The sequence below is a fragment of the Oncorhynchus gorbuscha genome, linkage group LG03 (genome assembly GCF_021184085.1).
Source record: "Oncorhynchus gorbuscha isolate QuinsamMale2020 ecotype Even-year linkage group LG03, OgorEven_v1.0, whole genome shotgun sequence".
NCBI lineage: Eukaryota > Metazoa > Chordata > Actinopteri > Salmoniformes > Salmonidae > Oncorhynchus > Oncorhynchus gorbuscha.
Genome location: NC_060175.1, coordinates 28,333,476 through 28,348,186, shown reverse-complemented (window position 1 = coordinate 28,348,186; position 14,711 = coordinate 28,333,476). Strand labels below are relative to the sequence as shown.

The following is a 14,711-nucleotide window of genomic DNA, read 5'->3' as shown; positions in this document are numbered from 1 at the left end:
TGCATCATCCCCAGTGTGTCGGTGCTGAAGCTGATGCTGCAGCAGGTGGGTTCTTCCACTCAAGGTATCAAAACTATACGGAACACCATGTTGGACAGTCTGACAAGGCAGTTCTCGAAGGCTGAGAAGAGAAGTGCCTGGTGCTGGCAACTGTCCTGGATCCACATCACAAGAGCTATGCCGTCACCTCAGGGACAGCACTAGAGAAAGCAAAAGAGTGGCTGAAGGAGGAATTTGACCTAAGGAATCCAAATCCCAGAGCTACAGCAGAAGGGACTAGTGAAGGAGGACCCAGATCCAGATGGAAAGGGGCAAAGAGTCCAGGTAGACAGCCTCTACGCTAGAATCCTTGGAAGCCAAGAGGGCAGGGCTGAAGTCCAGTGCAGAGTTGGAGCGTTACCTCAGAGAGCCTGTCATTGACAGAAAGAGTGGCTTGCCTTTGAAGTGGTGGAAGCAGAATGAGGACAGACTTCAATTACTCGCTACACTGGCAAAGAAGTTTCTGTCCCCCACCTTCAGTCCCAAGCGAGAGAGTGTTCAGTGAGGTGGGGATGATTTATGATAAGCGGAGGAGCAGACTGACAGGGGAACATGCAGACAAGCTCGGTTTTCTGCTTTACAACTTCTTAACTGGGAATATTGAAGACTTGTTAAAAAGGAACCACCAGCTTTCATACGTTTGCATGTTCTGAGCAAGGAACTTAAACGTTAGCTTTTTTTACATGGCACTTTCACTTTCTCCAACACTTTTTGCATTATTTACACCAAAATTGAATGTTTCATTATTTATGAGACTAAATTGATGTTATGTATTTAGTGTTAACTCGGTATTGTTGTAATTGTCCTTACAAATATACACATATATAAAATAAATGTAGGTCCTCCAATACTCAGTATTGGCGTTAAAATCATAAAATCGCTCGACCTCTAGTTGTAACGTTAACCATTTTGGTTACCTCAAGGCAGCCCACACTCATTGAATATGGAACAATAACAAGTAAACCCTCTCGTGCATGACTTCATTACTGAGCGCAAAGTTGATTGCATGTTCTCACTGAAACATGGCTGTCAGACTGTAGTGCTGCTCCTATTGAAGTCTCCCCGCGGATTACAGCTTTTCATACACGATGAGAAAAGGGAAAGAAACAGACAGCCTCTGTTTTTACTAATGCTCTCAGCTGTAAGGACATTTCATTTTGTGACTTGTGTTTTGAGCATCCTGCTATACTGTTTAAATATAAGCCACCAGTACTGGCCATAACCCTGTATAGGCCACCAATGCACTGCTCCACTTTATTTACCAATTTATCTCAACTATTGTCCTTGTGTTGGAAGATTTTAATATTCATGTTGACAAAAGCAACTGACTCTTAGGCCATTGCATTTATGAATCTTTTGAGCTCTATGGGACTTTATCTAACATGTTACTGAGCCCACCCATAACAGCAGCCATACTCTAGACCTGGTATTACCAAGGGGCTTTCTAAACGCCATCTTACCTCTGAAGTTGTCACAGATCGAGTGTATGAACAACACTTCACCTATTCTGCCTTCATGGTGATTCAGTTGAACTTTTATTGCAAATTAAGGGAAATCATTGATGCCGTAGCTCCAGTAAAGTAGAAAAAGGTCACATCTAAAACAGAGCCCCTTGGATGAGTGAGGAAACTAATCAATTAAAGAGAAAGTGCAGAAAGGCAGAGCGGAAGTGGAGAAAGTCAAAGTTGCAAGTCCATTATGATATTCTGAGAGAGCAACTTAAGGAAATAAGAAATGCCAGATTGTCCCATTTTTCTAACTTGATCACTATTAAATCAGAATAATGAGTGCTCTTCGAACATTGATGGCCTGATAAATGCTACCCCCCACCCCCAAACTTGTGTGAACGGTCCTCCACATCTAAACGTAATGAATTGTGGCATATTTCAGAGAAGATACCCAGTCTAATGTTGGTTATCAGTCAAGCACGACCCTATGAGAAGTTTGATGTGCGCTTGCCTACTACACAAAGGCACTATGGATTTATTTCCCCTGGTTGACACAGACATGCTCAGGAAAGTGACATCAGAACTTAAGCCATTCTACCTGCCTTCGATCCTATCCCCCACCACCTTCAAAACAGTTTTTAATTGCATATCTGAAGACGTGCAAGCCATTTTTAAATCACTCCATTCCTAAGAAAACATACTTTATTTTAAGTGCCAACTGTATATTTAAAAATAAAAAATCCAGACCTGGTTCTCATGCCCACCACAGCAGACACAGCTTTAGTTAAAGTGGTAAATGATCGTAGAGCCAACACAGACGCCAATCATCTCTGTCCGTGTACGCTTAGATTTAAGTGGTGCAATAGACTCTGTTGACCATGATTTCCTTCTGGACAGGTGGGATTGCTTCTCCGGTCTAGGACCTATGCAACTGGGTCGAGAGTTGAATCACCCTTGGCGAACAGAACTCAGAAAATACATATCACATGTGGCGTTCCACAAGGGTTGATTTGGGGTCCAGTACTGTTCAGTTTATATTCTACCACTTGGCAGCGTTATCAGAAAGCATAGCATTGATTTCTTTCACTGCTTTATTGGTTTATTCTTTCAGTGAAATACGGAACTGTTAAGTATTTTATCGAACGGGTGGCAACCCTAAGTCTAAATATTGTTGTTATATTGCACAACCGTCAATGTTATATCATAATCATGTAAAATTCTGGCAAATTAATTACGGTCTTTGTTAGGAAGAAATGGTCTTCACACAGTTTGCAACGAGCCAGGCGACCCAAACTGCTGCACATACCCTAACTCTGCTTACACTGAATGCAAGAGAAGTGACAATTTCAGGCACCGCATTGATTATATGCAACACAGGACAAGCTAGTTAAACTTAACATAATCACTAGTTATTTTATAAAAAACAATCCGTTTAATGCTATCTAGCAACTTACCATGGCTCCTTGCTGTCTGTACTCACGTAACAGTTGGTAGCCTGCCATGCAGTCTCCTCATGGATTGGAATATAAATCGTCCCTAATTAAAAATCGGCCATTTTGATTTATCGGTCGACCTCTATCATATTCAGATACATTCTATATAATCAATACTTGGCACACATTGGTAAGCTAGTGGTTAGGGTTTTGGGCCAGCAACGGAAATGTTGCTCAATCGAATCCCCGAGCTGACAAGGTAAAAATATGTCTTCATGCCCCTGAGCAAGGCAATTAACCCACAGTTCCACGGGCGCCGAAGACGTGGATGTCGATTGTTGCAGGTCCCCGCACATCTGATGCAGAGGGATTTGGTTAAATGCGGAAGACATTTCAGTTGTACAACTGACTAGGTATCCCCTTTCCCCACAGCGGTCCCCTGATGGTGAGTATTAGAACCAGATGACAGGAGGAGTCTATGCATGTCAGTTCTTGTTTGGGGGTAACTTACCTCACCCAGCCCACTCCTTCCTGTGCGCCAACAGCACTTCAAACAAACTGGCCTGTTTTAGCTTTTGATAAAAAGGCATACAGAGCATCACCCAACACTAATGAGCTGAGCGGACAGGAGTATACTAACGCTCCAGAGCAAATTTCACTCACAATACATTTTTCTAGCAACCAAGCAGAAACAGATTGCTCTCTGGTACATTTTACCCTCCTTTTTCTGCACACAAACTTAGGAGGTATTTTCATTTTCATGTCTTGTTGGTGCATGCCTAGCCAATGGGAGCTGGGCTAGCTGCCTCTGATGTAGGCTGTATCTTGGAAGTAGAGAGAAGCGGGATACTTGTTAGGGCCCCTCTGTAAAAATCACATTCCTTAGGCACACAGAGCATCAACAATATACAACATACAATGATGGCATCACACATTGTGACCTGCATGATCGGATTCTGCAGTGAATCCACAGAAGATGCGTCCCAAATGGCATCCTGTCCGCTATATAGTGCACTTTGGGATGCACATACAGACACATTCCTGGTCATTGGGATTGGCATCTCCAGGACAGAAGAGTCAGAAGAGAAAGGAACCAGCAACAATCACATCTGGTCAGGCCTTCAGCTGTTAACAGGACTGAGCCCACAGCTTCCTGTGAGGTGTACCACAGGAATCCTGCAGAAGTTGAGGTTGGGTTAGTGGTAGGTGCACAGCTGTAGAGCTAGGCTATAGTCCTAGCAGTGCATGAGAGCACTTATGTGCTTTCTTAAAAGGCACAATTTGAAGCTTAATTTCTGCTAAAAGGTATTGATTGGCAAAGCAGAATGGGGGGGGGTGTCTGAGTGTATTGTGTGCACTCAGTAAATCTCTGTGCGCATTGGTTGTTTGTAGATTTTATCCCGTGGTCATAGGCCTAGATATTTGAGATTGTAAGAGTATGTCACAGTGCACTCGCTGCTCTGGTGGTCCCAATGCTGTGGTATGTGGAGAAACAGGGTTTGGAACACCTGTATAACAGAGGAAACTAGTCCAGAATAAATTGAAGTGGTCTGGTGTGTTTTTGCCTTTCACATCCACTCACTAACAAGTCAGCAAACACATTTAAAGAGGAGTAGGATGTGTTCGAATGTGCTAGAAGACGACCGATTAATCGGCATGGCCGACTTCAAGTTTTCATAACAAACGCAGATTACATTGCAATCCACGAGGAAACTATGTGGCAGGCTGACCACCGGTTACATGAGTGCAGCGACAAAAGGACCTTGTGGCGGCAAGGAGCCACGGTAAGTTGCTAGCTAGCATTAAACTTATCTTTTAAAAAACAATCAATCTTCACAATCACTAGTTAACTACACGTGGTAGATGATATTACTAGCTTAACTAGCTTGTCCTGCGTTGCATATAATCAATGCAGTGCCTGTTAATTTATCATCGAGTCACAGCCTACTTCGCCAAAAGGGTGATGATTTAACAAAAGTGCAATCTTTGCACAAATGTACCTAACCATAAACATCAATGTCTTTCTTAAAACCAATACACAGAAGTATATATTTTTATTTAAAGCATTATTTAGTTTAAATAAATTCATGTTAGCAGGCAATATTAACTAGGGAAATTGTCACTTCTATTGCGTTCAGTGAAAGCAGAGTTGGGGTATATGCAATAGTTTGGGCCGCCTGGCTCGTTGCGAACTGTGTTTCTTCCTAACAAAGACCGTAATTAATTTGCCCGAATTTGACAATTAGAATATTGAAGGTTGTGCAATGGAACAGCAATATTTAGACTTATAGTTGCCACCGGTTCGACAAAATACGGAACGGTTCTATATTTCACTGACAGAATAAATGTTTAGTTTTCAAAATGATAGTTTCCAGATTTGACCATATTAAATGACATAAGGATCGTATTTCTGTGTGTTTCTTATAATTAAGTCTATGATTTGATAGAGCAGTCGGAGCGGTGGTAGGCAGCAGCAGGCTCGTAAGCATTCATTCAAACAGCACTTTACTGCATTTGCCAGCAGCTCTTAGCAATGCTTGATTCACACCACTGTTTATGACTTCAAGCCTATCAACTCCCGAGATTAGCCTGGAAATACTAAAGTACCTATAAGAACATCCAATAGTCAAAGGTATATGAAATACAAAATGGTAGAGAGAGAGATAGTCGACGTGTCATAATTCCTATAATAACTACAACCTAAAACTTCTTAACTGGGAATATTGAACCACCAGCTTTCATACGTTTTGAGCAAGGAACTTAAATGTTAGCTTTTTTACATGGCACATATTGCACTTTTACTTTCTTCTCCAACACTGTTTTTGCATTATTTAAACAAAATTGAACATGTTTCATTATTTATTTGAGAATAAATAGATGATATTTATATATTAAAGTTAAAATAAGTGTTAATTCAGTATTTTTGCAATTGTCATTAGGGCAAATATATAAAATCGGCTTCTGCTTTTTTTGGTCCTCTAATAAATCAGTATCAGCTTCGAAAAACCGGTCAACCTCTAGTTAGTGCACACTCATCCTCCTGTGTTTGTGTGTTTATGCCAAGCCTTGGTCAGGGCTGTGTGGGGTGAGTGCCCGAAATAGACAGCCTCTCTCTCACATGCTTTATGGACTCTGAGCACTACCTCAGCACAGAGAATGAACTTGCTGAATACAAATAAAAATAAGTTTATCCTATAGGAGACACTGATGGAGCTACCCTCTGTCTATCAAATAAATACCTCGACCTACCTAAGCTAAACCTTCCCAGTAAACGCTTTACCAGTCCTTTTTCAATGAAATAACTGAGTAATTAATACATCATTTTTGGTCCTCAAAGCTAATTCGATCATGAGATGAACTAGGACTCAGTAAAAAAGCAAGAGCTAAAAAAAAGAGAATTAAATGGTTATTTTATGAAAGGGGCAGTAAAGTATAGTTTAACTTCCTTATTTTCTCTGAGATGGGTTGGGTCTCACCTCATACACCATGAAAACATTTACATCCCCTCACCGCATGTTATAAGGCCACACTGGATTGTGCAACTCTCCTTTTTGAGGGAGGACTTTAACCTTTCTAGGGCAGGTGTTCTGCTAGCGGAACCCCTCAACAACATTCCGCTGAAAAGGCACGCAAAATTTAAAAAAATTTTTTTTTTAATATGTAACGTTCACACTTTAACAAGTCCAATACAGCAAATGAAAGATTAACAAGAAGTTTATCTACCCATCATGTCCGATTTAAAAACTGCTTTACAGCGAAAGCACAACATTGTTAGATCACCGCCAAGTCAAAAAAACACAGCCATTTTTCCAGCCAAAGATAGTCACAAAAAGCAGAAATAGATCAAATTGAATCACTAACCTTTGATAATCATCAGATGACACTCATAGGACATCATGTCACACAATACATGTATGTTTTGTTCGATAATGTGCATATTTATATCCAAAAATCTCAGTTTACATTGGCGCCTTACGTGCAGTAATATTTTGATTCCAAAACATCCAGTGATTTTGCAGAAATACTCATAATAAACATTGATAAAATATATACAAGTGTTATTCATAGAATTAAAGATAGACTTCTCCTTAATGCAACCGCTGTGTCAGATTTCAAAAAAACTTTACGGAAAAAGCATAATCTGAGAACGGCGCTCAGAGCCCAAAACCAGTTTCTAAAGACGGTTGACATCTAGTGGAAGCCGTAGGAAGTACAACTTTATCCATATCCCACTGTGTAGTCGGTAGGGCAAGCTTTGAAAAACTACAAACCTCAGATTTCCCACTTCCTGGTTGGATTTCTCTCAGGTTTTCACCTGCCATATGACTTCTGTTATACTCAGACATCATTCAAACAGTTTTTAGAAACAGAGTGTTTTCTATCCAATACTAATACGCATATATTATCATCTGGGACAGAGTAGGAGGCAGTGCACTCTGGGAACGCTATTCATCCAAAAGTGAAAATGCTGCCCCCTATCCCAAAAAGGTTGGGGAAGCCCTTCAACTATGTAAGTAGAGAAGGTATGTGCATCCTATTTCTTATATAGTGCACTACTTTTGACCAGGGCCAACAGAGCTCTGGTCAAAAATAGTGCTATATGTAGGGAATAGGGTGCCATTTGGGACGTAACCGGTGTATCCATTAATATTGATGGCGTGTAGTGTGAATCATTCATGGCATGGTTCTCTTTGGACACTAAGGACATTTTGAAGGAAGGAAGATTTCCCTTTGGTCATTTAGAAGGTTGTATGATTGCAACTACACCACGGCAGTCCTACAATCTAAGCTAGATGCCCTCAATCTCACTCAAATCATCAAGGAACCCACCAGGTACAACCCTAACTCTGTAAACAAGGGCACCCTCATAGACGTCATCCTGTCCAACTGGCCCTCCAAATACACCTCCGCTGTCTTCAACCAGGATCTCAGCGACCACTGCCTCATTGCCTGTATCCGCCACGGAGCCGCAGTCAAACGACCACCCCTCATCACTGTCAAACGCTCCCTAAAACACTTCTGTGAGCAGGCCTTTCTAATCGACCTGGCACGGGTATCCTGGAAGGACATTGACCTCATCCAGTCAGTTGAGGATGCCTGGTCATTCTTTAAAAGTAACTTCCTCACCATTTTAGATAAGCATGCTCCGTTCAAAAAATGCAGAACCAAGAACAGATACAGCCCTTGGTTCACTCCAGACCTGACTGCCCTCGACCAGCACAAAAACATCCTGTGGCGGACTGCAATAGCATCGAATAGCCCCCGTGATATGCAACTGTTCAGGGAAGTCAGGAACCAATACACGCAGTCAGTCAGGAAAGCTAAGGCCAGCTTCTTCAGGCAGAAGTTTGCATCCTGTAGCTCCAACTCCAAAAAGTTCCGGGACACTGTGAAGTCCATGGAGAACAAGAGCACCTCCTCCCAGCTGCCCACTGCACTGAGGCTAGGTAACACAGTCTCCACCGATAAATGATTATCGGAAACTTCAATAAGCACTTCTCAACGGCTGGCCATGCCTTCCGCCTGGCTACTCCAACCTCGGCCAACAGCTCCGCCCCCCCCGCAGCTCCTCGCCCAAGCCTCTCCAGGTTCTCCTTTACCCAAATCCAGATAGCAGATGTTCTGAAAGAGCTGCAAAACCTGGACCCGTACAAATCAGCTGGGCTTGACAATCTGGACCCTCTATTTCTGTCACTATCTGCCGCCATTGTCGCAACCCCTATTTACCAGCCTGTTCAACCTCTCTTTCATATCGTCTGAGATCCCCAAGGATTGGAAAGCTGCCGCAGTCATCCGCCTCTTCAAAGGGGGAGACACCCTGGACCCAAACTGTTATAGACCTATATCCATCCTGCCCTGCCTATCTAAGGTCTTCGAAAGCCAAGTCAACAAACAGGTCACTGACCATCTCGAATCCCACCGTACCTTCTCCGCTGTGCAATCTGGTTTCCGAGCCGGTCACGGGTGTACCTCAGCCACACTCAAGGTACTAAACGATATCATAACCGCCATCGATAAAAGACAGTACTGTGCAGCCGTCTTCATCGACCTCGCCAAGGCCTTCTACTCTGTCAATCACCATATTCTTATCGGCAGACTCAATAGCCTCGGTTTTTCGGATGACTGCCTTGCCTGGTTCACCAATTACTTTGCAGACAGAGTTTAGTGTGTCAAATCAGAGGGCATGCTGTCCGGTCCTCTGGCAGTCTCTATGGGGGTGCCACAGGGTTCAATTCTCAGGCCGACTCTTCTCTGTATATATCAATGATGTTGCTCTTGCTGCGGGCGATTCCCTGATCCACCTCTACGCAGACGACACCATTCTATGTACTTTTGGCCCGTCATTGGACACTGTGCTATCTAACCTCCAAACGAGCTTCAATGCCATACAGCACTCCTTCCGTGGCCTCCAACTGCTGTTAAACGCGAGTAAAACCAAATGCATGCTTTTCAACCGATCACCTGCCTGCACCCGAATATGTGGACACCTATAAGTACCTAGGTGTCTGGCTAGACTGCAAACTCTCCTTCCAGACTCACATCAAACATCTCCAATCGAAAATCAAATCAAGAGTCGGCTTTCTATTCCGCAACAAAGCCTCCTTCACTCACACCGCCAAGCTTACCCTAGTAAAACTGACTATCCTACCAATCCTCGACTTCGGCGATGTCATCTACAAAATGGCTTCCAACACTCTACTCAGCAAACTGGATGCAGTCTATCACAGTGCCATCCGTTTTGTCACTAAAGCACCTTATACCACCCACCACTGCGACTTGTATGCTCTAGTCGGCTGGCCCTCGCTACATATTCGTCGCCAGACCCACTGGCTCCAGGTCATATACAAGTCCATGCTAGGTAAAGCTCCGCCTTATCTCAGTTCACTGGTCACGATGGCAACACCCATCCGTAGCACACGCTCCAGCAGGTGTATCTCACTGATCATCCCTAAAGCCAACACCTCATTTGGCCGCCTTTCGTTCCAGTACTCTGCTGCCTGTGACTGGAACGAACTGCAAAAATCGCTGAAGTTGGAGACTTTTATCTCCCTCACCAACTGCAAACATCAGCTATCCGAGCAGCTAACCGATCGCTGCAGCTGTACATAGTCTATTGGTAAATAGCCCACCCATTTTCACCTACCTCATCCTCATACTGTTTTTATACTGTTTTTTATTTATTTACTTTTCTGCTCTTTTGCACACCAATATCTCTACCTGTACATGACCATCTGATCATTTATCACTCCAGTGTTAATCTGCAAAATTGTATTATTCGCCTACCTCCTCAAACCTTTTGCACACATTGCATATAGACTGCCCATTTTTTTTCTATTGTGTTTTTGACTTGTTAATTGTTTACTCCATGTGTAACTCTGTGTTGTCTGTTCACACTGCTATGCTTTATTTTGGCCAGGTCGCAGTTGCAAATGAGAACTTGTTCTCAACTAGCCTACCTGGTTAAATAAAGGTGAAATAAAAAAATAAAAAATAAAAAATGTGGGCGCAGTCGCTTAGGCAAGTTGTAAGAGAAACTTTCTCCTCCATTGGAAAATAAACTACCCTTCTCACACTATTGAGCCAAGTGAAACAGAGCCAAGCCACACTATACCGGGCAGGTCTGGCTATGAAGCCAACATAGTTGCTGGAAGCATTCTGGAAAGGAAAAAGTGAAAAGAACAGCATGAGCCAGTACGGTTCAGGTTGTCCCCTATAGTGTGAATCAGGCATAAGAGTCAGTAGACACCATGCTGTTCTTGCGTGTGTCATGTGACCCCGTTTTGCTCAGTCCTCCAAGTGTCAGGGCAGCACTTTTTTTAACATCCAAAATCAGATGACACATTTAAAGAAGGTATCTCACACCACATCTTAAATCAATATCACGAGGCATACTAATACAGTTAAGATGTTATTCTGGTGCATTTTTTACATCCAATTAAGTTTTTTTTTTCTCCAGATGACTGACTAAATTTTACCTCATGGTTGCCATGTATAACAGACAGACCTCTAAACACACAATCCCACCCACCCACAAATACGATTTGCCTACTACAATATTGCGTTGTTGAGTGAGTGAGTTGGGTGTCCAAACCTGTAAAGACAATACTGTAGATCGGTGCCTCGGACTGTCAAATACCTTAAAACTTGTATATCCTAGTCAGTTTTGAGACTGCGATACAATGAACTGGGAGTGCTTTCTCTCATGACTGGTTGTAGGTACTGATGATCGAAGCTACATGTTCTACACGTACAGTACTACAGCCATTCCATGTTTGCAGCAAACCATAGCATGTAGGCTAGCTATTTTGGAAAGCATGTTTATATCACTATTCATTACTAAGCCCATAGTGTTTCTAGCTGACACAGACCTTCTCACATAAACGCAGGCCTGTTCATGTGGAGCAAGGAAATTCCGTGTAAAAGCAGATTAATTAATTTTTTAAGACAACAGATGGTGTCACATTGTGGACAGCACGCACAATTAACCCCAGCAGTCCAACTGTGGCTGGAGGGGATGTGACTAACCCATTAGCAGAATGAATGAACTCCCTACTCATCCGCTGTACATTGACAACATAATTGGCTTAGATCAAATATGACAGGACAGACGAGGGAACCCAGATGCACACACAGTAACAGGCAACAACTCCCCAGCTTGCTGCTGTCCTCACTCAACTTATCTGGCAAAACAAAGTTACATATATATTCCAGAAAAAAAAAGTCAACGTTTAGAGACGATAATGAGAAAAAGAACAAATGGCAGCAAAAAGAGCAGGGGAAGGAACAGATGTTCAAACCTCAGGCTATAGTGTATGGCTCAAACCAAAGACTATATACCAACGCCCTAACTTATGAAGGAGCAGAGGTGTGCTTGGGGCTACAGATTCTTCATCAACACTGCAACAGTGTTGCTAGATGTGTGTATGGAACGATTTTAGTGCCAACAGATACTGTATTTGAATTCAATATTTATTTTGAAACTGAATTGAATGAATATTGCATTCAGTTTTAAAAATGCAATTTATGCTTAAGTTCAATATGGTAAATACTGCATTAATTGTCTGAGTATCAAGCTTCCAAACTAATTAAGTTCACCAAAGTTGTATATATGAAACTTCTCAGATGCATTCAGATTTCAAATTGAATTCTCTAAATTCAGATTAAAAATTTGAGACCACATCCTGGTTCTTTGCAAGGAATCGTAACATTTGGTCTATAAGCTATGATAAGCACCCAACTTCCTACTTTTTAAAATGATTATTGCTACTACTATATTGCTGAAAGCTAAGGATCTCTGGAACATGACCATGCCTTCTGTTCCCCTCTGATGCTCACAGGAGGCGCAGAAGGGAGTGTGGCAAAAACAGTAATTTGGCCCTCTTAGCAATATGCAGTAGTTGAATAGGCGCGTCATAGTTATTCTCTATTGACTGACTGGGTTTCGAACCAGGTCTCCTGCATGTCACAAGAGTGTTAGCCCACTTAGCTAAAGCCCATAGGGATGAGATCACAAAGTTAATGTAAAGGGCGACACACTGCTTGCTTAGGAAGTACCACTTCTCCCTCATTCAGCTCACGTCGAGCTTCAAACTCAGGACCTTTGCCTCGAAAACCCACATGAACGCCTTCCAGAAGTTTCGCAACCCACTGCACTATTGAAAAAGCCTTTCTTCAATTGACGAGGGGTTGCACTTCAGGCTGATGAGTGAGTTTCATTTACCTCCCAGTGACCCCAGAGGTTGAGCTGAGTGAGTAACTTGTCTGAGAGCTGAAAAGTTACATTGTCCCGCACACAGGAGACTTGGGTTAGAACCCCATCAGTCAAACTGACATCTCCAGGTCTCAGGCAAAATGGTTGCTCATCACATGCATGATCATCAAGCCACCTCATAGTCCCATAAAGCTCAGCTGGTAGAGCATGGCACTTGCAATGCCAGGGTTGTGAGCTCGATTCCCATGGGGGACTAGTACGAAAAAAGCATGAAAATGCACTCACTACTGTAGATCACTCTGGATAAGTGTGTCTGCTAAAGGACTTAAGTGTAACTGTATAATGTTGCACCCTCATGAAATGGGGTGCACAGATCCTTCTGTCACAGAAAGTGTTGTTGTGCAGGAGACCTGAGTTCAAATCCAGTCAGCTATATTGGTGCCATGATCTCTAAGTATGATGTTAAAAAGGGGTGAAACATAACTGAGGTCTGAGAGTTGTTAGTTTCCTGTATTCAGCCCTATGGGCTTTAGCTAAGTGGGCTAGCACAGTCTTGTGACATGCAGAAGACCCGGTTCGCACCAAGTCAGTCACAAGAGAAAGATTAATTAGAGAGTGGAAAAGTGATCCTTAGAAGGGCTATTAAACCATTTCGTAATGGGGACCAAATGGATGCATTTGTCACACTCCCTTCTGTTGTGTCCATAGAGGGGAACTGAAGCCTTCAGTAATGGGGTCATATTTGCTTGTAGCCAAATGTATAGGAAGAAAATAAATAAACATGCCACATTGGCTTCAGAAACCGGTTTAACACAGATGGTTTCATTCTATCTGTTCTCCTTTACCTCTCCTGGCTGGCAAAGTACCAGGATGTAGTCTCTGGTTTTGAATCAGAATTTAGAGAACTGCATTTGAAAACAATCTGAGAAGTTTAATATATGAAACTTTGTGGTCAACTTGAAATTATAGTTTGTGAACCTGAGAGACAATGAATGCAATATTTACCATATTGAAAATGAAGACAAATATTGAATATCAGTATTTAATTCAAATTTTAAAGCTGAATTAAATATTCATTCAATTCAGTTTCAAATCGTGAAATACAAAGTTCAATTTATGAATTAAATGATTCAATTTGTGCATTACAAATTCTAAAATATTACAGTACATTCAAATGCAATATCTAAATACAAATTCAAAAACATTGAATTAAAATAGTTTGTTGGCAGTGAAATCGCTGCATAAGTGTGCATGCATGGTCGCGGTCATCAATTTAGTAGCATTTTCCATCAGCAATGTACGCGGCAAAAAGGCTCGAAACAAATTTGCAAATGTCATGAATCAGCTAATTAAAAAGTTGAGTTCAAGTCAACAGATCTGGGAGAGGCGGCATCGATTGAAATCCCTGCCTGTATTTAGCTGGCTGTGCACACATTGCTAACACAGAACACATGTGTTATTGAAAACAAATGTGGGAGGATTGCAAAGTATCCATGCGTATTGGCTAGCAACTGATTCAACAATAATCACGAATTAGCTCTTTCCTGACGCAAAGGCAAAAAATCCCGTTTTCACAACCACAGCGCGCGGCCTCCAACCTGCCGATTCCCACGCTGTATAGTAGGCTAGCTGGATAATAACTGGCTCTATAACGTTAGCGACATTTGTGGTCATGCGCTATAGTTAGCATACCTGATGAACAAGTGCTATGCAGGTAATTTGGTAGTACCAAAAAAGTGGAAACAATTCGAACGCTCTACTGTTAGCTAAGAAATAACACCACGGGAACTTACCTAAATCATCCATGGTGGTAGCAGAAGGAATCGGCGGTACAATATGAACGAACCGAGCCGGTTGTCCTTTGATTCGATTGTCGGTAGCTCTACCTACACTGTGGCTTCTATATAGAAATTCCAGTAATCTGAATGCAGTACAGAAGTTTTCAGTTAGCTGCTTCCCTGCTACACTCAACAATAAAATGCAGTCATGGGGACAAGCAGCTCACCCCCACCTGGAGCCTTCAAATTTACCAGTAAGAAAAGTCTGGCTGCTGTACTTAAAACTTTTAGTTATAGGCTG

The 14,711-nt window shown here is 42.3% G+C and overlaps 1 protein-coding gene across 1 annotated transcript in view; it reads right to left on the bottom strand.

Moving 5' to 3' along the window:
- The window catches only part of LOC124030140 (paxillin-like), a 56,956-nt gene extending 42,304 nt beyond the window's left edge, over positions 1 to 14,652 (bottom strand). The window contains exon 1 of the mRNA XM_046341613.1: positions 14,426 to 14,652. Coding sequence (XP_046197569.1) covers positions 14,426 to 14,438 — 13 coding nt within the window. The 5' untranslated portion in view covers positions 14,439 to 14,652. The remainder of the gene's footprint in view (positions 1 to 14,425) is intronic.
- Between the last annotated feature and the right edge of the window lie 59 nt (positions 14,653 to 14,711).